At 32.7% G+C, this 19,775-nt stretch overlaps 3 protein-coding genes across 5 annotated transcripts; 2 read left to right on the top strand and 1 right to left on the bottom strand.

Moving 5' to 3' along the window:
• Positions 1-168: 168 nt before the first annotated feature.
• LOC106410319 (39S ribosomal protein L45, mitochondrial-like) lies at positions 169-2,809 on the top strand. Its single transcript, XM_013850814.3, has 12 exons — positions 169-416; positions 626-717; positions 808-893; positions 985-1,065; positions 1,180-1,262; positions 1,420-1,471; positions 1,556-1,645; positions 1,740-1,808; positions 1,889-1,990; positions 2,094-2,162; positions 2,244-2,300; positions 2,474-2,809. Exons 1-12 carry the CDS (start codon positions 340-342, stop codon positions 2,588-2,590), a joined length of 975 nt encoding a protein of 324 aa, XP_013706268.2. The 5' UTR covers positions 169-339; the 3' UTR covers positions 2,591-2,809.
• A 268-nt stretch (positions 2,810-3,077) lies between these two features.
• On the top strand, positions 3,078-6,048 carry LOC106410318 (glutathione synthetase, chloroplastic). The gene is made up of 12 exons (XM_013850813.3): positions 3,078-3,555; positions 3,789-3,958; positions 4,045-4,120; positions 4,199-4,329; positions 4,418-4,540; positions 4,612-4,692; positions 4,793-4,873; positions 4,946-5,015; positions 5,095-5,216; positions 5,279-5,418; positions 5,503-5,695; positions 5,787-6,048. The coding sequence occupies exons 1-12, from the start codon at positions 3,430-3,432 to the stop codon at positions 5,908-5,910; spliced, it is 1,437 nt and encodes a 478-aa protein (XP_013706267.2). The 5' UTR covers positions 3,078-3,429; the 3' UTR covers positions 5,911-6,048.
• A 6,427-nt stretch (positions 6,049-12,475) lies between these two features.
• Positions 12,476-18,126, bottom strand: LOC106411564 (sugar transporter ERD6-like 17). 3 transcript variants are annotated; one of them, XM_013852352.3, is made up of 18 exons: positions 17,882-18,126; positions 17,480-17,542; positions 16,583-16,672; positions 16,350-16,409; positions 16,144-16,209; positions 15,932-15,997; positions 15,054-15,129; positions 14,872-14,936; positions 14,679-14,771; positions 14,331-14,411; positions 14,151-14,235; positions 13,898-13,941; positions 13,586-13,648; positions 13,434-13,493; positions 13,299-13,352; positions 13,151-13,210; positions 12,933-13,047; positions 12,476-12,844 (listed from the first exon to the last, which is right to left on the bottom strand). In XM_013852352.3, exons 1-18 carry the CDS (start codon positions 18,026-18,028, stop codon positions 12,705-12,707), a joined length of 1,428 nt encoding a protein of 475 aa, XP_013707806.2. In that variant the 5' UTR covers positions 18,029-18,126; the 3' UTR covers positions 12,476-12,704. The 3 variants fall into 3 exon arrangements, with proteins under 3 accessions (XP_013707806.2, XP_022543439.2, XP_048591155.1); XM_022687718.2 differs by having other exon boundaries at positions 12,933-12,982; positions 13,166-13,210; positions 17,882-18,055; XM_048735198.1 differs by having other exon boundaries at positions 13,299-13,493.
• Between the last annotated feature and the right edge of the window lie 1,649 nt (positions 18,127-19,775).

Consider the following 19,775-nt stretch of genomic DNA (forward strand, 5'->3'; position numbering starts at 1 on the left):
GCGTTTCAGTTTGTGTTGGTTCACTTGGTCTCCATTGTCGCGGTTTGGTTATTAAAATATGTTTTCTGCGGTTGTGTTGTTGCAACCTGTGCTTATCGTTAGAAACTTGCGTCTGCGTTCCAGAGTTGCGTCTCATGTTTTTTTTGCTTATCGTCAGAAACGTGCGTCTGCGTTTCCAGAGTAGCGACACGTATTCAGTCTAGAAGAGAGGCACATCGTCATACGGTGCTCCGCGACGTAGCGAATCTCATCCACCTTAAACCCCGTCGATCGAAGTCGAACAGGATGGGAGTTGAGTTGAGATCAAATGAAAGCTAGGGTTTTTCTTTGAGATCGAAAATGGCGCTCGTGAGGAGGTTTCAGACAGTTCGCTCACTGTTGACAACAGCTGGATTAAGAGAATCTTCTTCACTTCCGTAAGCAGCTTCCTAACTTGATTGTTCTTCCTTTGATTTGCATTGGGAAATGCGTGAATCGTTTGCTGTTGAACCTTTTGGAATCTACGAAGCTCAGTTTAGCGCAAAAAGATTCGATCTTTAGCATCTCCATCCAGTTTCGATTACTTCGATGTGATATATAACTTGCATCAGCTTAAAAAGAATCCATTTTTATCTTTTGTTTCCAGTTTTCGGAGTGGAAATGAGTTCTCTTGGAATCAAGCTGGAAATGGTTTCAGATTGGGGCGTTGGAGGAGCTATCATTCTTCTCTTTGTCACGGTAATGAGTCCACATCCCAATTTCTCCACTTGTTTGACTGTGAAATTGATCCTTTATGAGTTATTTAGTAATGTAATTTGACATGTCCAGTTCCTGACACTCTTGGAAAAAGTGTGTGTTCACGCTTATATGAGAGCCACAACGCTGCCAGCACACATTTGCTTCGATCTACAATGGTAATCACCAGACTTATCATTGGCTTATTGACCAATTTGGGGTCTGATCATAGACATGATTTTTTGTTGTTTCTTCTTGTGTGTGTCTTAGATTACAGAGTCTGTTCCGTTTAGCAGTGACAAAAGGTATGCTACAACGCAAGTAAAGGCTCCACCTCAGCTACAGAAAACGGTGTGTTAACTAACTCAATTTCAGTTCCCCACTCTTGCATTTTTTCTTTCTTTCAAATGTTAGTTGTTTCCTATGGTTTGATGTCTCACACGACATCACTATTTACAAATGCAGGGAGCTGTTAGAGTGTCCATGGTAAGCCCTGGATTTGTTTACGAACCCTATGCACTCCATGAGAAAATCCCGTGGTGGCGAAGGTAACTTTAGCATTAGACTAACTTTCTCAATTTTTTTGTTTTGAAAAATGCTGTTTCTCATTTTTCACTGGTAGTCACTTTCTGAAGTCCCAAGTATTGTCTGAGCATAAATTTTCTCCTAGAATTGAGTTGCTAACTACTTTCTTTTGCATTATAGATGTTTCACAAGAAGCGGATGGAAAAGAACCAAAGAGGACTTCGTACGGGAGGTTGAAACATCTCCATCCATTATCTAGACTGGAATCTATATCCCAAAAATATAGTAATGACATGTCAAAACTCTAAATTTTCAGCTAAGAAGTGCCTACGCTATCGCAAAGTTAAGAAAGACTGGGTACTCAAAGAACAAGTTCTACATAGAAGCACTAGAGCTGTACAAAGAGGTGTGTGCTTGTACACTTGGTTTTGGTTCTTATAGTGAGTTTTTTTTTACAAATCATCTCGAGTTAGCTAATAGCTATGCATGGTTTTCTTCAGATTAACATTATGATGGCGAATGGTGACAAGAAGACTATAAGGAAAAACGTAACTGAGAGGATGTATTCTGTAAGCTTTCCAACGAATTGGTTATCAGTTTTTTGTATCATAAAGACTGTGCTCAATTATTGGTTTCTTTTTTAATGTAGGCATTGAAGAACGAAATTAAACAAAGAGAAGCCATGTGGGGTAGTGTGTACTGGGAAATGGTTGAGCCGGTCATCAAAATCAAAACTTTGCAAGCTCGACTGGCAAGTGTTTATACAATACATTTGTTGAATCTGAAGCAACAGGACACTGGTGGATTTTCAACCTCACCCTAATATTTTTTTCATCCTTTTGACAACTCTTCAGATAGGCATCGACAGGACGGACCTTAGTAAAGCATTCATACAACTGACACTTGAGTTTCTGACAAAGCAGGTCAGTGTTATCTTTAGTCACCAGTTTGTATCTAATGCATTTGAAGCTGTACTGAGTTCTGGATATCATTACTATCTTCAGAAATTTGAAGCCTACGATGCAAAAGGCAATGTAGTAGCTGGAGACAAGAAAAAAGAGGTTAAGTATATTGAATCATTTCTTTCTCTTCATTTTTGCAATAGGGGCATCAGGAGGAAGCTATGATTGTTTCTAGGCTACAACAAATAATAGTTTTCTTACTGTAACCAATTTGGAAGCTTAAGAACTTCTCTTACCTGCAAGTGAGTTATATAAGGTTGTTGGCTCTGCAGGTGCTCGTACGTGACATCTGGGTTTTTGAGAAGTCTCTGTTCCACACAGGAGCTTACTGGCGTCTCTGTGGCCGGATTGAATTTCCGAAAAAGGATAAAATCCAACCCGCCCTTTGATTTTTTTTTGGCTGAGTCGGTTTTCTCTACACAATTGGCATTTTCTTCTAGTCTCTGTTGCAACTAAAGCTTGAATGTTATCTGATTAGGCCCTAGAGAAATCCACTTTGCGTTTATGCTCCAGAACCATTATTAATAAGTGCAAAGACATCAGAAAGAGAATTTTGCCTTGTAAACCTTGTTGGAACCAGTTTTTAGTTTCATTTGTTGCTTCTGTCATCTCTCTTCTACTTAAAAAGTTATTGGTGGATTCTTTACGATCAGGCAACTAGCTGGGGTCCTTTTAGAAGATAAAGAGTTGTGTTGTGTTGTTGGCTGCATTACTTATAGTTTATATCCCCAAATGAATTCAATTTGTATAGAACGAGGTCCTGCAGCTAAGAAGACAAGTTTTCAACTACTAACCACTCTCACCTGCCTGACCAGTGACCACTTCATAAAGATGTTTTAAATGTTGCCAAAGCAGTGGTTCTATAGTAGATGATGCTGGAGAACAAAAACTTTGAAATCTTTTTTTGAGTAAAAAATTGGATAGTGTTCAAAAAGCATCTCTAACTTGACTATACTGTACTGTATTAAACGCTTTTTCTTAGATTAAAATCATTTGGTTCAAACAATTAGAGATTTTAACTTTTCTAGAGAGAGATCTCAGATGTTAAATTAGAATAATATTATTCCTTGGAAAAGTCGTCGTAGTGATCTTTGGCAGACGAACATGTTTTAAACGTGATGTGATCCTCCAAAAGGCTTGCAAACAGGCAGTGGCTGCTATTCTCTCTTTTAACTCTTCTTCTTCCACTTTCATTGGTCCATTTGAGGCGTGTGGGAGATCTCTTGCGATGGAATCACACAAACCCATGTTCCAAGTCGAAAACTTTGACGACGAGTTTGTCCAGAAACTGGTCTATGATGCTCTCGTTTGGTGTTCCCTTCACGGGCTCGTCGTTGGTGACAAAACTTATCAGGTTAGTTGCTGTCCCCACTCTCAAGCTCCCGCCTTTTGATGTTTCAATCAGACAAACATGAGGTTTGGGCATGATGTGTTCCCAATAAAGTTGGAGGAAAGATTCAAACTTTGATCATCTGTATTGAGTCTTGTGTAGCTAATTTGAATTATCCATCTGAATCAAGCTTAGATATCACTTGTTATGGATGATATAAACAAGAATGTGTTTGATGAGAAGGTTTTGATTTACAGAAATCAGGAACAGTTCCAGGGGTTGGGATGACGCACGCGCCGATTTCATTGCTGCCAACTCAGTTCCCAGAAAGTTACTGGAAGCAAGCTTGTGAAGTTGCTCCTATCTTCAATGAACTGGTTGATCGTGTCAGCTTGGATGCCAAATTCATACAGGACAGTCTCTCCAGGTTTTACTTCATCTAAACTCTCTCTCTCTCTTTCTATCTCTCTATCTGAAAGTAGCTGTCTTTGATTGATTATCTATATGTTGCAGAACGAAGAAAGCCGACATCTTTACATCTAGACTTCTTGACATTCACTCCAAGATGCTAGAAAGCAACAAGAAAGAGGTCTGGTTTCATGTTAATCTTGATTCCTTGGTAAGAATGTTCTGGATTATAATCATTTGTCTGTGGTTGTGTTTGCAGGACATTCGTTTGGGTTTACACCGGTCAGATTATATGCTGGACGAAGAAACAAAATCACTTCTTCAGATAGAGATGAATACTATTTCGTGTTCCTTTCCAGGCTTTGGTCGTCTTGTTACCGAGCTACACCAGTACGTTTATCTCCCATACTACACCATCTTCTGATTTAGCTTAAAGGTTTACATTTTTTTAAATTTCTTTTCTTTCTCTTGTTTGCAGGTCATTGCTTAGATCTCATGGGGATCATCTTGGCCTAGACTCTGAACGTGTACCCAAAAACACATCCAATAGCCAGTTTGCTGACGCAATGGCTAAAGCTTGGTTGGAGTACAACAACCCAAGGTTAGCCTTAGAGCCAAAGAACTTATTTCCAAATGTTTCATGTTTAAAGATAGAATCTTTCTTTGTTTCAGAGCGGTAGTCATGATAGTTGTGCAGCCGGATGAACGCAACATGTACGATCAGCATTGGCTAAGCAGTGTACTGAGAGAAAAATATCCTCTTTTATATCTTGTTTCTCCGCTTTTCCGAGGCTCTATCTCGAATTTTTATACTATATAAGGTGTTTTTTGCTCTTCTTTAACTTCAAAACACGCACAGTATTGTAACCATTAGGAAGAGTTTAGCAGAAGTCGAAACAGAAGGGAGTGTACAAGAGGATGGAACCCTTATTGTGTAAGTAGTTGTTTTTTTTTAAAACCATTTATTGTTGAAAACTATGTGAAAGAGCTTTTGTTGTTGTTGCAGTGATGGCCAAGAAGTCTCGGTGGTTTATTACAGATCAGGCTATACTCCCAGAGATTATCCGTCTGAATCAGTAAGTAAAGTATCTTCTTTCCCATTTTGTGGCTTGACCATTTTAAGAATATTCTGAATCAGTGTTGTGATTTTTGAAGGAATGGAATGCTAGGCTGCTTATAGAGCAGTCCTCAGCAGTTAAATGCCCCTCTATAGCTTATCACTTAGCTGGCACCAAGAAAATCCAGCAAGAACTTGCAAAACCAGGTGTTCTCGAGAGGTAAAACAGATCATCATCTTTTTATCTTGCAGGGAAGCTGAAACTGAACATTCGATAAACAGGTTTATGGATAACAAAGATGACGTTGCTAAGCTGAGGAAATGCTTTGCTGGACTTTGGAGCTTGGACGATCCAGAAATCATCAAGAAAGCAATTGAGAAACCTGAGTTGTTTGTTATGAAGCCTCAGAGAGAAGGAGGAGGTTAGAACCCTGTTGAAGTCCCCTAGAGTCTTCCTACTGTACTTCCCCCTCATATTCTAAGCTTATGTTCTTGGATTCTTTCAGGTAACAACATCTATGGAGATGATGTGAGGGAAAATCTTCTGAGGTTGCAGAAAGAAGGAGAGGAAGAGAACGCTGCGTATATCCTAATGCAGAGGATATTCCCAAAAGTGTCAAATGTTTTCTTGGTGCGAGAAGGCGTTTACCACAGAGATCAAGCTATATCAGAACTTGGAATCTATGGTGCTTACCTCAGGTACTGTGAGTAGAAAGAAGAGTTTGGTATAAGCTTGAAATTGAGTCTCTACTTAATATGTTGTGGCATAAATTTTTGAGCTAACGTGTAGGAACAAGGAGAGAGTTATAATAAACGAGCAGAGCGGTTATCTGATGCGCACAAAGGTCTCGTCATCAGATGAAGGTGGTGTTGCGGCTGGTTTTGCCGTCTTGGACAGCATTTATTTGAATTGAGATTGGATCCACATTCACAGTCAAATTGATTCATGTTTCTGTTGGTTTATTCCCTTCTCTCTTTTTCTCTTAAAGATCTTTGTACTTCTAATTAATAAAGGTTAATAAGACATGACTAGGCAAAGCTCTTTACATTTATTTGCAGAAAACATATATGCTTCTAAAAATCTTTTTTTTTTTGGATTTGGGAGATGCATGGCTGGTTCTGGATATAGCCAAATGGAATATTGAAGTAAGACATGGTTTAAACACAAAATTTCATTAATGTTTATAGCCTCGGGGTTTACACTAACAAGGCATTTGATGAAATAAATTTAAAACAATGTATGTAGTTGGAGATTATAATATGTACATGCTCGAGACCCTCCCACCAAAATTTACAACGTATCTAGAAAACGTAGGGGTGGGCATTTCGGTTTAGTTTCGGGTTCGGTTTGGGTTCGGTTTGGTTTGGGTAATTTGGGTTTTATAAAACTCAAACCAATTAAAACCAAAGTAGCTTTGGTTTGGGTTCGGTTTGGGTTTAATTCGGTTCGGTTCAGTTTGGTTTGGTTTAGATTTAGTTCGGTTTACATTATAATGGTCTAGTTTGGTTCGGTGTAGTTCGGGTTGGTTATAAAATATGAAGGCATCAGTTTTATACTTTTATTAAAAAACAATCAACTCATAAACGATAGAGTGAGAATATAAAAACTTATGCTACATGATTTTATATATAATAGTATTATTTGAATCGTATTTATATTTTTTTTTAAAGATATGGAAATTATGAAAAAATGAAAAACGAAACTTTAACTAAAATTTGCAATATGTTAATACATATATATATATCATATATATTTTTATTATATATATATATTGGATTATCGGTTTGGTTCGGTTTGAACCCAAACCAAACCAAACCGTTCGGGTTGAGTAAAACATAAACCAATTGGGTTACATAAAGAACACGGTTTGGTTTGGTTCGGTTTAACTTCGGTTTGGTTGGTTTGGTTCAGTTCGGTTTGGGTTTTTTGCCCACCCCTAAGAAAACGGCAAGGATAAGATGGGTGATGGTTAAAAGAGATGTAAATTGAAAAAATTCTTACGAATAAAACTATATCTAGGTAGTAAACGCTGGAAAAAAATGCTACGTAGAGATTAGAAAATTGATGTTTCAATTTTATCAACTCAAACGCTTTGTTTCTCAAGTTTCTTTTACAACTAACAAAGTTTGGGATATATGTTCTGCTGAAGTTGAAAGTCCATCTTTATCTCGCAATGACAAGATTTGATAATCTTGATTCAACCTTGTTATTAAATACTGATTTATTATAAGATGTATTCTAAACTAGTGGTTTGTTCTACTATTTTAACTATATAATATAAAATAATAAATTTAGCTCGTTTTCTTAATTCTAATGCGGTATCTTGGTTATCTTAACTAGTGGATTATTATATATGCACACTTGTAGATCACGGGAATAGGAGAAAAACAATTAAAATAAAAAGTTTTTAAAAAATATCAGACATAATGGAGCTTAAGAAAATTTCCATGGCTTTTTCCATATCTACTTTGGTATCACTTGTGTATCCAAGTTTGGGCCGAGAAAATGGTAACAACCACCCATTGGTTAATCTTGGTCCCGAGATGGATGCAGTGGAGGCAGTATTCCCGGCTTCACAAGATTACAATTTTAATATGCTTGAAAACCTCCCAACAAAATACATGATGTATCTCGGAACCTGCAAGGATAAAATGGAAAGTAGTTGTAAGAAATGTACTGAAGATGCTATTGAAAAGATTCTTACGAGAAAAAAAACTATTTCTAGAGATTGTTGTGTGAAGGTAGTAAAAGCTGAAAAACAATACTACATGGAGATTAGAAAAGTGATGTTTCTCTATTATCAACTCAACCGCTTTGCTTCTCATGTTTCTTTCAGAACTAACGAAGTTTGGAATAGATGTTCTAATGAAGTTGAAAGTCTTTCATCATCTCAATATTAAATTCTCTTGATGGAACATTTGTTACAAAAATACTGGTTTAGTATATGGTGTACCGTAACATTATGGTTTATTACTATTCCATTTATATAAATTAAAATTTAATCATCCACGAAAGTATAGTCTTTTGTTTCTTGTTTTTATTTCTTTGACCCAAATAAGGATTCTTTTAACCTCAGCTTTCAAATAAGAGGAGGTCCAACTCCATTAGGTTTTTCTAACTAACAAGCAAACAAACATACCTAAGTATAATTAACCTGGCTAAAATATGTATCCTAAAACTACATTTGAAGCTCTTGCTCCAAAAAAAAAGAAAGAATAAACGACTAACAAGCCAGGCTGATCTAAAGCTGGAGTTGCAGCTCAATTATGTTTGCATCTTCAAGAAAAGACAAAAGGCTAATTATAAAACCCAATCCAGGGAAGTATTAACATTGAAAACCCAATCTCAAAACTCCTTCAAAGGCTTAAACCCATCAACAATAATGTAATATAGTTTTCCAGTCAAGAACAACTTCTTCAATGGTTACTTTAACATACAACCTAGGTAGGAATCTTATTTGGATGGGTTGGTGCAGTTTGCAAAGTTTATCTATGAGGTGTAATCATAAATTCGGCATCTTCAGTGTAAATATCAGTTCTATGCAAACATTTCATCTCAATTAATTGGTCTTACATTTTTGATTTAGTGAAATTACTAGTAATTTTCAAAAACGTTTAAACATAAAGATTTGATGATATTATAAATGATAAAAATTTCTGAATCATGTTTTAGAACGTGAACGTGGATAATATAAGTGATATATCATTCATCGCCGTATCATGAAACTAGGGAGATTAATTAGTTTAAATACGTTTTCTTATGTTCTTATTTGGTATATATATGTTTAACTGTTGTATGTATTTGGGGGATTAGTCATATTTCTGAAAAATACAAAACCGTGAAAAAGCTGCATATCATTCACATGAAAACTGAATATGTAAATATCATTCAATACTTATTTATAAAATGCTAATATTAGGATAAATTTAAAACCAGTTGTTAATTTGTATTTTATCATTCAGTATATTTTTTACTATTTGTATGTGGCGGAGTCAAGTTTTAAGTTGTATATCAGTCAATACTAATAACTAAAGAGATTACTAGCAAGGATCATAAAAACAAAATTTGATAATCGAACTGAAAATATAAAAATATATTTAATACGCAAATGAAAACAACAAGTAGATTACTCTCAACACACAATATGATTAAACAAAACATGGTCCCCTATCCATATCATGTCAAGCAATCTTGATCGCAAATGTACTTCTCCTGACTCGCAATAACGAGTTAATAAAATACGATTTATTATTGATTTATACGAAATAAGTGAAGCCAAAATTTCTGGCGTCAAAAACAATTGAATATATGAAAATTTAACTATTAAAGTGGGGCAACTTATGCAACTAGCTATCACAATGTATGCATCGACAAAACTCTTACCATTGGTCATTTTGTAACATGCGTCTTTAGCGTATGTGAAAGTGATATATGATATTTGATTTCTAGAAACTGCATTTAAAGGTGAACAAAAAAAAAGAGAGACTGCATTTAACAACTTTAACAAAAACATAAACAAGACGTCGAAAAACAGAAGCCAAAAAAAATATTGAAGCGAGTCCATCAGTTAGGTTAGGTTATGATCAGTGGCGCATTGTGAAATTGACTATCATTATTTAAAAAACTTTGGTGTTTTCTTTGCTGTGTCAATCACTGTGTCATGTCAATATGTCATGGCAAACAGACAACAGAATATAATTGAATAAACCGTGGTCCCTAGTACATATTAAAACATACCGTGAAATGAAGGGCATCAGAACATTTAAAAATCGTATTTATCGATATTTCGTCTGATCCACACATATGTAGATCGGGCAAGTCGAATTAGAACGTGATAGAGCCTTCAATAATGCCAATTTGATATACATATGTCAGTATGATACAGGATCAGCTTTCAAATAAATTGATTGTCAATCTCGAAGTCTTTCATATGTGAATGGAATGAAATGGGTTATCTCATCTATCGTTGTAGTAGGTCATTGATGTACTTCTGACCGTAACACTGAGCTCACGAAGACGTGATGTGACCCATTAATGGAGTTTAGACGAGCTTGATGTGTATTCTGCTTTGGTGATTGATCAACCAGCTAATTGTTTTAGTGACCATGAAACTATATGTTTTCTTAGATAAAACCAAAACTGAATCAGAAGAATCTTGATTTTTTTTTTAAAAATGATGTATATATAAATGATATACTTCTTGTTCATGTTTTGAACATACAGATACTCTATTTTACTATTTATAATGTTCACACTGTAAAGGGGCGAACAATATTCACGTACGGTTCAAAACTGTTTTGTAAAATAATAGTGCAAGTGACAGTGGGCAGAGGACACGTACGGGACAATAACACGTGATTAGTTACAGTAACTTGGCCAACATTTTTAATGCGGACAAGCTATGACTTGTCAACCAGTTCCACTATGTAAATCTCCTTTATTACTAATGTGTTCACAATAGCGATTTTAAAAAAACATGCTGGTCTCATGCTCTGACTTCGTATATCTATTTGATTTCCATGTTCCCTGACCGTATCTTTAGAATTCTTCGTTTCTTGTTTTACAAAAACTTTTTTTTAAAAATATAACATTGTGGATGGATTATTCCCTGCATTATTGGTTGGCTCCCAGGGGAGGACCCACGTATGGAGTAGGTGTGGCACGTGCCACATACTAAGTTATATATAATTCCTTGCAAGTATATGAGAGAGAGAATTGTGTAGATCTCGTGGTCTTTTAAGCTGAAGTGTGCCCTATGCCATCCAAGTTCGAACCTTTTTGTTACGTGTTTGTTCTTTCAAATTTTCTACACTTCATTGATTACTTTTCCATAAGTTATTTTCTCTTGTTTTTATTATTGTCTAAAACTATTGTTTTTATAACTGTTTTATTTCCTTTTCTTTAATATTAGATTTTCCATAAAAACATAATTTATTAAAATTTAACTTAAACAATTATTTTATTTAATATATTGTTTCAATACTTGAGATTAAAATTAAGCTAAAATGAATGAATATTTTTATAATGAAATTACCATGTACATATATAATTTTATGATATTACTAAAAATGGATATTTAAAATTCGGAAAATTATCTTCTTTTAATATATACATGTTTTACAAAATTAAGGACTAATGCCTTTTAAAAATGTATATTATTTTAATTTTTTAAATTATAAAGTAATATATATTTATATGTTGTGCCTCATATTAAACTATTTTCTAGGTCCGCCCCTGTTGGTTCCGATTTACTTTCGCAGATGTATGTAATATATATATATATATATATATATATATATATATATATTTGTTTATTTATTTATTGTAGGCAACACTTAAATTATTAGGTTATGTCAAAGTGGAAGAAGGCGATTCTAGACAGAGCTTCACTAGTTTATTCCGGAAATAAGTACATCGCCGAGAAAGCACATGGCTAATGGGTTTTTCACACTTTTCACTTGGCGTATATCTCATTTTGTGTGATGAGTGACACTTTAATTTTTAGAATGCTCAATAATTTTGTTTACTCACTATATAATTATCATATGACTTTTTCATGTTTTGAACTTAATCACACGATACTATGGATTACTTCTCGATAAGTTATTTATTTATTTTTATTTTTGAAATTGTCATTTATCTTTTCACTACTTTGGTTCAGATACGCTTAATTCTCGAATTTCTTTGTGTACAACTGATAAGATAAGTGTATTTTATGTTTTTTCAAAAAAAAAAGATAAGTGTAATTTTGAATACATAAATAATCAAATTAATTTTAAACATTTTTAAATAGCACAAAACTGGAATGTTACAAGAAAGTATATACACAATGTCATGGTAAAAAAATTTAACTTCTGAATTTTCTATTAAATTAAGTAATTTTTTTTTGTAAACTAAAATTAAGTAATTATTACTTACGTATTATTTTATTTTATTTATTTTGTTAATAACTCGCACTCGTACTTTACGTGTTTACCAAACTTTAATTCGGATGGTGAATCAGTGATACAGTCATACAGACGATGAAGTCAACCACTATATTACATGGTTTTATCTATTGAAAAATTAAATAAACAATTTATTTGAATATTTCAGGTTCATGTAGGAATTGGGTGGTGTCAGTACAACACTTTCTAGAGTACTATTATTATACCATCTTAAAAAAACAAACAGAAAGCTTGGACATGTTCTTAAAACTGTGTTATAATCTATTGAAAACCGTTGAAGCAGCCAGCTTTTGGAATGTAGTTACTTTATAAAACACACTTGTACAATATGATAAAATATGTGATGTGAGAAACCTTAACTATGCCAGTTATCACATTGTATATCACTTTAAACGTCTATAGAAAATCTTTTTTTTTTTTGGACAACACGTCTATAGATAATCAATAGACGTTTAAACGTCTATATACTGATACCATAAACCGTCACTTGATTATCTATAGACGTTTTTTTACATTTTTTACATTTTGATATGTAAATGATGTAGAATGATACATTTTGTTTAATATCTTACAAATAGAATACAAATATACAATGAACATAGGCCGTGTTTAATTACAATCACGGAAAAATACATAAAATGGCTAATTAAGTATTAGAAAAACTAAAATACTAATCACAGAATGAAAAAGGGTAAAATTCTCTTTGTCGATGAGCATAGCATCATAAACTGAATTTAAATAAAAATATAAACATTTCAATCTACATATGGCTTATCTCATCGGGCTGACCTGTAAGCGAAATTTGTATTTCTTCAAGTGATAATCCTTTCGTTTCCGGAACGAGCAGCCAAATAAAGAGCAACGCTCCTCCTCCGATAGCCCCGAATATGTAAAATGTTCCTTTATATATATAACCCAATAATCTTATTAAGATATATATAATTATATAAACTTATTAATTTATTTAATTTTGTTCCAAAGATCATACCTTGAGTGCTCCATTCGAATAGAAAGTTGAAAGCGTAAGTGACGATGGAACTACTTGACCATGAGGCTAACGTAACTAAACTCCCTGCTGTTACTTTTATATTTATTGGAAATATCTGCATATACACAAACGTCATACATTTATATTAATTAGTTAATTTATTTACAAAATGGTATACATTTGAAAAAAAAAAAAGGTTTGAGATAAGTCATGTATACCTCTGACATAATTACCCAAGGGAGACCTCCCACGCCTATTGCATAAGTTGCAATATACAGCTGCCAAGAAAGAATAACATCAATGTTTATTTGTTTGTACTACGTTTTATTCCAATAGGACGGTGTGAAAGTTGAGCAAATCTTTTACCGTAACGCATATAAACGTGAATACTGGAGTTAGTTCTGGAAGTAATTGCATTTTCTGCTCATACCAAATATACAAAAGCATTGGTTCAGAATTGAATATATGACCAAAAAACATATATATAAAAACGTAAATAACCTGTAATGCGAAAGCGAGTCCAAGAAGCATGCAAGTTATGCTCATCCCACACGCAGAAGTCTATATTGTCCGAATTGTAATAAAATATTAGACAACTTTCAATTTTTTATATGTTGATAAATGATTGCGTAATTAGAAAGAAAAAAACTCACCAACAAGAGCGGCCGTCTGCCCCATTTATCTACAAGAATTAGACCAATCATGGCTTTTGGTATCTGCGAATAGCCACAAATGTCACTCAATGCTAAGAACAGTACAAACAAATGGAAATTGTAATTATATATAGAGAATTTCTTAGTTTAAAAAATTCATTGAAGTTTGATTGTTTAACCCCCAAAATATCGATAAAATCACAAACATCACAAAAACTTAGTAGTTGAATAAAGAGTAGAAAAAAATAGTTTGATTTCATAAACGTAGTATTAGTGTTCATAAAGCATTTGAAAAGAAATGTATATACTTACCATGAATAGGCCTAACATCGTAGATCCAATGGCAACCGAAAACCCTGTTTCAAAACTAATTGTTAAAGAAAACAAAATTGAAAGTAACTTAATGGAATCATCATGCTAAATGCAAAAGAAATTGATTGGTAGAAGAAATATGAGTATCTTGAAAAGAAAAAAAAAGTACAGAATCTATTGGGGTTTAAAATTTATATGCAAATACAAATAGACAGAATGCTACTCTGTGTGTGTATATAAAACATAATCTTACCAGCTTTTCTAAAAATGGTACTTGCATAAGAGATTACAGCAGCACTTCCTGAGAACTGTTGAATTAACATTAGCCCGATTCCTACCTGAGTAGTAAAAATGATGTGCAGATAAATGTAACCATTTATAGTCAGGAAATTAATTTATATACTTATTTTTACAACATATATTAACACTGTACCACGAGAGTATGTCTATACTTTCTCTGGAACAAATCAGAAAAGCTTGACTTTGAATCACTTTCTACCATTCTGGTCATAAGCTGAAAACAAAACAAAAATCATTCAGACTCTAGTCTCTACATTATCTCTCTCCGAATGGTAACTGCGGTTTGAGCGGTGCGGAACAAGCGGTTTAACTGCAATGCGGTTTTAACAGTTATAAAAACGTATAGATATATGGTATATATAAAAGATTTTTGTTACTGTTAACTGCGGTGCAGGGCGGGGCAGTTCGTAACATTTGAAGCCATGTCAAGTAATGAATATACATTTAAAACCTGTGATACAAGACTATAGTAAAAACTCACTTGAATCTCTGAAGCTTCATGTGAAATATCAGCATCTCTCCCTCTAAGCCGAAGCAGTGAATTTTCTAGTTCTTTTTCCGTACCAACTTTTGCCTTCAAAAATTGAAATAGTTTAATTAAGGTTCTTCTATTTCTTCTCATGGTTAGTAGATTCGATAACGGGTTTTACTAAGAAATATAAAAATTAACCAACCAGCCATCTTGGGGATTCTGGTACAAAGAATAAACCGATTGCTTGAATGCCGCATGGTAAAGCACCTAAACCGGGAATATAGTAGATTTTTGTCAGGTAATTTGTACACTTATAACCACTTTCTTTTGTATTTGAACATCACCACCACATTGATTCTGTGATGAAATAATAACTGATTTTACCTAGTAAAGCCATCATCCTCCAGTCCAAGAAATTCCCGCAGAAATAAACCATGGAGACTCCAGCGTTTTGAAGAAGCTAATAGTTAGTCACACGATAATTTAAAAGGGTTAGTGGACTCACAATAAAGTTAAAATTTCTTCAAGTTCTGAAATATGATTTACGATTGACACTTTCCGATTATACAAACAAATATAGATATTATGGTGGTATTTGGATTAGGTTTGTATATATTTAGATGATGGGCCAGACTAATTTTGGATCATATCAATAGAAAATTAGTCAAACAATTTCGTCTTGTTTGGGTTGAGATAGCGTATACGTTCAGTTTTTAAGTTTTGATATCGTGTTTCAATTAAAAACTCATTAATTATTAGTTTTAAATGTTTTACTTCTATACTCTCTCTCTATATTTTTTTTTTCAGAAATACTTTTACTTAGTTTTGGTGAAATACATTTTTATATTATTTAAGAGAGCGCATATATATCCCCATAAAACCACAACTGATTTTATTTTTGTTTAGTTTTATATTGTTTGCTCATATCGGTGAGTAAAGTTATCAAAAAAAAAGTTATTTAACCAAGCGCTCGTAGCTTGGTGGTAAAGGAGGTACAACTGTACTGCCCGCCACCCGGGTTCGAGTCTTGGCCACAACGGATTTAACATCCATTCCGTTGGGGCGCTGGACCCCTTTCGGGGGATAGTTGGGATTGTGGCTACCTAGATACCAGAGTTATAAAAAAAAAAAAAAAAAGTTATCAAACTAAAGTCAAACTTTATTTCATGTTGGCTGATATGCTTTTCTTTTCTTTGTCGGCCTTCGTTATATTTTCTGTAGCTAAGTATTAATGGTTTGGAAAAGAAAGAAAACAAAATTACCTGATTTGAAAAGGTAAATGTACCGCGAACATGTTTTGGCGTAATTTCGGCTATGTAGACAGGTACCTGCTCCATGTATAATATAAGTATTTTAAATTTTAAATCGATATATATATATATATACGTAATAAATAAACAGCAACGCAACTTGTTAACAAGTTAAATGTATATAAACTATTAAAGTATCAGTAAGTAGTTAACAAGTTAATTACCACATAGCTAATCAAGCCGATTCCTATCCCTGATGATATTCTTCCAAAGTCCAGCCACAACACATCCTTTCATGTTCCAGGCATGCAAACAAAACACTATTTAATTGTTGGATTTATTTAACCACAAGCTAAATTGTTTGGTTATTTTTAAGAAATAATGACTTCACAGCACAGACATATGTTTGTGGTTATAAATCTTTTAATACCTTAGCGAAAGCGATGGATAGCCAACCAGTGATGCAGAGGATATTGGACACCCACATTGTCTTTAAATCATGAAAGCAGAAAAAAATGTTATTGGTAGGAAACAAAATAACATTTCTAGTTGGAAAAGAAAATGTATGTTTTCTTTCTTAAATGGTTAAAACTAAAATACGATATTATCAAATTCTACTAGACATAAAACTGTAAGATTATGAAAGGGTAGAAATATATTTACTCCTCTTCTTCCTAGCATGATCGCCATTTTACCGCTGAACAGCGCACCGACAGCAGCTCCCAACGTGGAGAATGAGCCAAATGCTGAAAACTGAAGAATTCCAGGTTAATCCAAAGATAAATCGCAAAAGTTGATGAGTAGGTTTGTTTAAGTGGGATACTAGTTACTAAAATTAGAAAACTAACACATGTTAAGTATTCATATCAATTATTATACTTTAAATAACTGAAAGTTAAAAACATGAAAGAGAAAGAAATGATTGTTTGAATGGTAAAAACCAAAAATGGAATGATTTGATGTTTTACAAATATTTATTTGTTCGTGAATGTCAATGTTTTTTTGAAAGCAATGTCAATGTTCCTATATGTAATAATAAGAAGTAAAGGCATTTGCATTTCAGTATATTTTAAACGTCTAGTACTGTAGAGGATAGAGTATATATATTATTTTGAATGATTTCGATAAGTCCACATATACGGTACCTTATATATATTAATATTATACAAGAAAATCAAATTTATTATTTTTCGTTGGGTTGTCATATATATTACGATTAAAAATTATCTTTTAAATTTGTTTAAAACAAAAATTATCTTTTAAATTTAAAAGTGAACCACACGTAATAAACTTCACTATTTGGGATAACGACGTTATATCATTTTCTTCATTTGAATTGAAGGTTAACTATTTCAGTTAGAATGAAAAGAAGTAAATAATACGGAGTTAAAATTAAAAAAAATAAAAAAAGACATGTTAACCTGATGCAGTTGTACTTATCTATGTAAGAATCTAGTATGAATATGTCACTCTCAGTGACTCAGTCTCTGCTAATCAGTACTTTATGATTAATTTAATCTTAATATTCGCTTATCAAAATAGAATAACAGATAGGCATACTTCTGCAATAGAAAGGCCCATGTCTTGCATAATTCCTATCTCAGCACCTGAAGTATAACCAACCTGCAAAAACCATTAAAAAAAACAATTAAACAAATAGACATAAAGGACAGTTACAAAAAAATAGACGTAAAGGATATATAGATAGGATCATGGCACGTAAATGACGTCACCAATACATATATACACACTAGTTTTAGTTTCTACTAGTAAGATAATTAGCCCAATTTCTAAAGGCCACGAGTTCGATCGTTATAGGGCGAGCTTTTAAGTAACTTTTCATTATAATTTTAGTTCCACAAACAGTGTTACTCTTTCAGTTTTGTATAAGCATAGTATTTACTGATTGTAATATATAAATTTGTAAAAAAAAAGAGCAAGCAAAGTAAGATGATAACTTACCGCAACACCAAAGGAAAAGGAGCCGCATACGGCGACAAAAGTGCTGAGGATAACACAGGCAGTAATACGACAGTGTGAAGTGTCGTTTTGGTTCTTCAGCTTGAGAAGCCCTTCCTCCATACTTCTTTCTTCTTCGACCACCATCATAAACACATGTAGTGTAAAACAGAATTTCTAGAAAGCTAGAGAGAGAGAGGGTAAGAAAATAGAGGGAAGAGAGAGAGGCGTATGCTTTGTTTTGTCAAAGTGGGCTTCATATATAAGGAGAGGTGTGGTCACAAAGTATTATTCCTTCCATATAGTAATTATATGTTTATTTTCTACTCTTAAATGGACATTTTTTTTTAAATGGACTTGGATTAGAATGCTGATGCGGATGTGTCGATGTGAGATTTTTTATAAGAAAATTTCAAGTCAAATTTTCTTCATTTATATGTTGTATCGATTATTTTACTGAGAATTGAAAAACAATACAGCTATTTGTTTTTATCATTATATAATCATACATGCGTGATTCGGTGAATTATTTTTGACATGTCGCACATAACGATTGAACATTAATTTGTTCTTCTTCTTATTTTGTTACCAAACCTATGAAAAACGTTTCCGTTATTGAGAATAGATCGTTAATTTTTTCAAAAACAATTCATCATGGGTTGTATCTAAAGAAAATAAATATAATTTGTTTTATGTAATTGTATACCAATCATACCGTATTTTATAATAGTACACTAATAGCGGTACAGAGAATCTCCAGAGCCGAGGAGAACCATTGCATTTGCATTAACCCATATTTTTGGGGGTTGGCTACATTTACCACTCAAAGGTAACAGCTAACTAGAAACTATTTAACTGCCTAGCTACTTCTCATATACATTTTTACTAGTTAATTTTACCGTGCTCATGCACGGCTATAAATATTATAAAATAAATACATTTAATATTTTATTAATATTTTATTTTTAATTATTCTATTATTTATGTTGTAATCAATATGGATGGTTTTAAATAACATTATGTTATTTAAACTAGACGTACAATTTTGGATATATAATATCTTGACTGTTTGGCTATTATTTGGATATATTAGATAACATTTACTTTTCTGATTCAACTATAATATTTTTGTTGTATAACTTAAAATTTTGATTAATTTTGTTATTTTGATGTAGTTTGATTCTTCTCTTAGATTTGTAAACATATTTTAACAATATTATGTATAGTTTAATATATATTGTTTTGAAAATCAAATAGTAAAAGTAAACTAAAGTGTTGACGATTCAAAGTTACATAAATAAATATAATAATGATAGTCCTTTGAAACCTTATGCATATATATAAGTTATACAAATACTTAATTATAATAGTTGGTTAATATATTTATAATATTATTTGAAAATTTCATATGTTGAGCCGTTTTATAATTTCTATGTATAAAAATATTACTATAAATAAAAATATATTATTTTTTTAAAATTTTTGACTTTGTATAAAAAATTTGAATTGGTCTAGTTACTCATTTTGTGGGTATATTGTGTTACATATATTCCATCAAATTAATGTATAACTGTTTCTATTCATTAAGTACAATTGGTAAGGACTTTCGCTTTAGACTTTGCCTTTAGAAATATGGCTTCAGAGAATTTGGCTTTAAAAATAGTGAATGTTATTTTAAAAAGTTTAAAAGCCTGATTGACATCAAAACCTTTAGTAATTTAGTATATGTTAATTTGGAAAAATAAAATTATAAAAAAAAAATGATGATAGATACAAAGTTACATAAACACATAACCTATAAATTTTAAAAGGTAAGATTATTTCTTTATTTTAATATCAAAATTATTTTTCTGAACTTTCAGTTTTATGAAATCACATTATATATAAAAAATATATT

This window comes from Brassica napus, chromosome A6, assembly GCF_020379485.1.
Source record: "Brassica napus cultivar Da-Ae chromosome A6, Da-Ae, whole genome shotgun sequence".
Lineage (NCBI taxonomy): Eukaryota > Viridiplantae > Streptophyta > Magnoliopsida > Brassicales > Brassicaceae > Brassica > Brassica napus.

Bases quoted from the DNA above. Each gene is read 5' to 3' on its own strand.
- LOC106411564 (XM_048735198.1), bottom strand. From the start codon at position 18,028: ATGATGGTGGTCGAAGAAGAAAGAAGTATGGAGGAAGGGCTTCTCAAG. The intron at 16,210-16,349 runs GTATTAAAAGAT...GGAACATGAAAG, and splicing joins TATCCATCGCTTTCGCTAAG to GATGTGTTGTGGCTGGACTT. The intron at 13,048-13,150 runs GTATACATGACT...GTGTATATGCAG, and splicing joins CTTGGGTAATTATGTCAGAG to ATATTTCCAATAAATATAAA.
- LOC106410319 (XM_013850814.3), top strand. From the start codon at position 340: ATGGCGCTCGTGAGGAGGTTTCAGACAGTTCGCTCACTGTTGACAACA. The intron at 718-807 runs GTAATGAGTCCA...TGACATGTCCAG, and splicing joins TCATTCTTCTCTTTGTCACG to TTCCTGACACTCTTGGAAAA. The intron at 1,472-1,555 runs GTTGAAACATCT...CTAAATTTTCAG, and splicing joins AAGAGGACTTCGTACGGGAG to CTAAGAAGTGCCTACGCTAT.
- LOC106410318 (XM_013850813.3), top strand. From the start codon at position 3,430: ATGGAATCACACAAACCCATGTTCCAAGTCGAAAACTTTGACGACGAG. The intron at 3,556-3,788 runs GTTAGTTGCTGT...TTTGATTTACAG, and splicing joins TTGGTGACAAAACTTATCAG to AAATCAGGAACAGTTCCAGG. The intron at 5,419-5,502 runs GTTAGAACCCTG...GGATTCTTTCAG, and splicing joins GCCTCAGAGAGAAGGAGGAG to GTAACAACATCTATGGAGAT.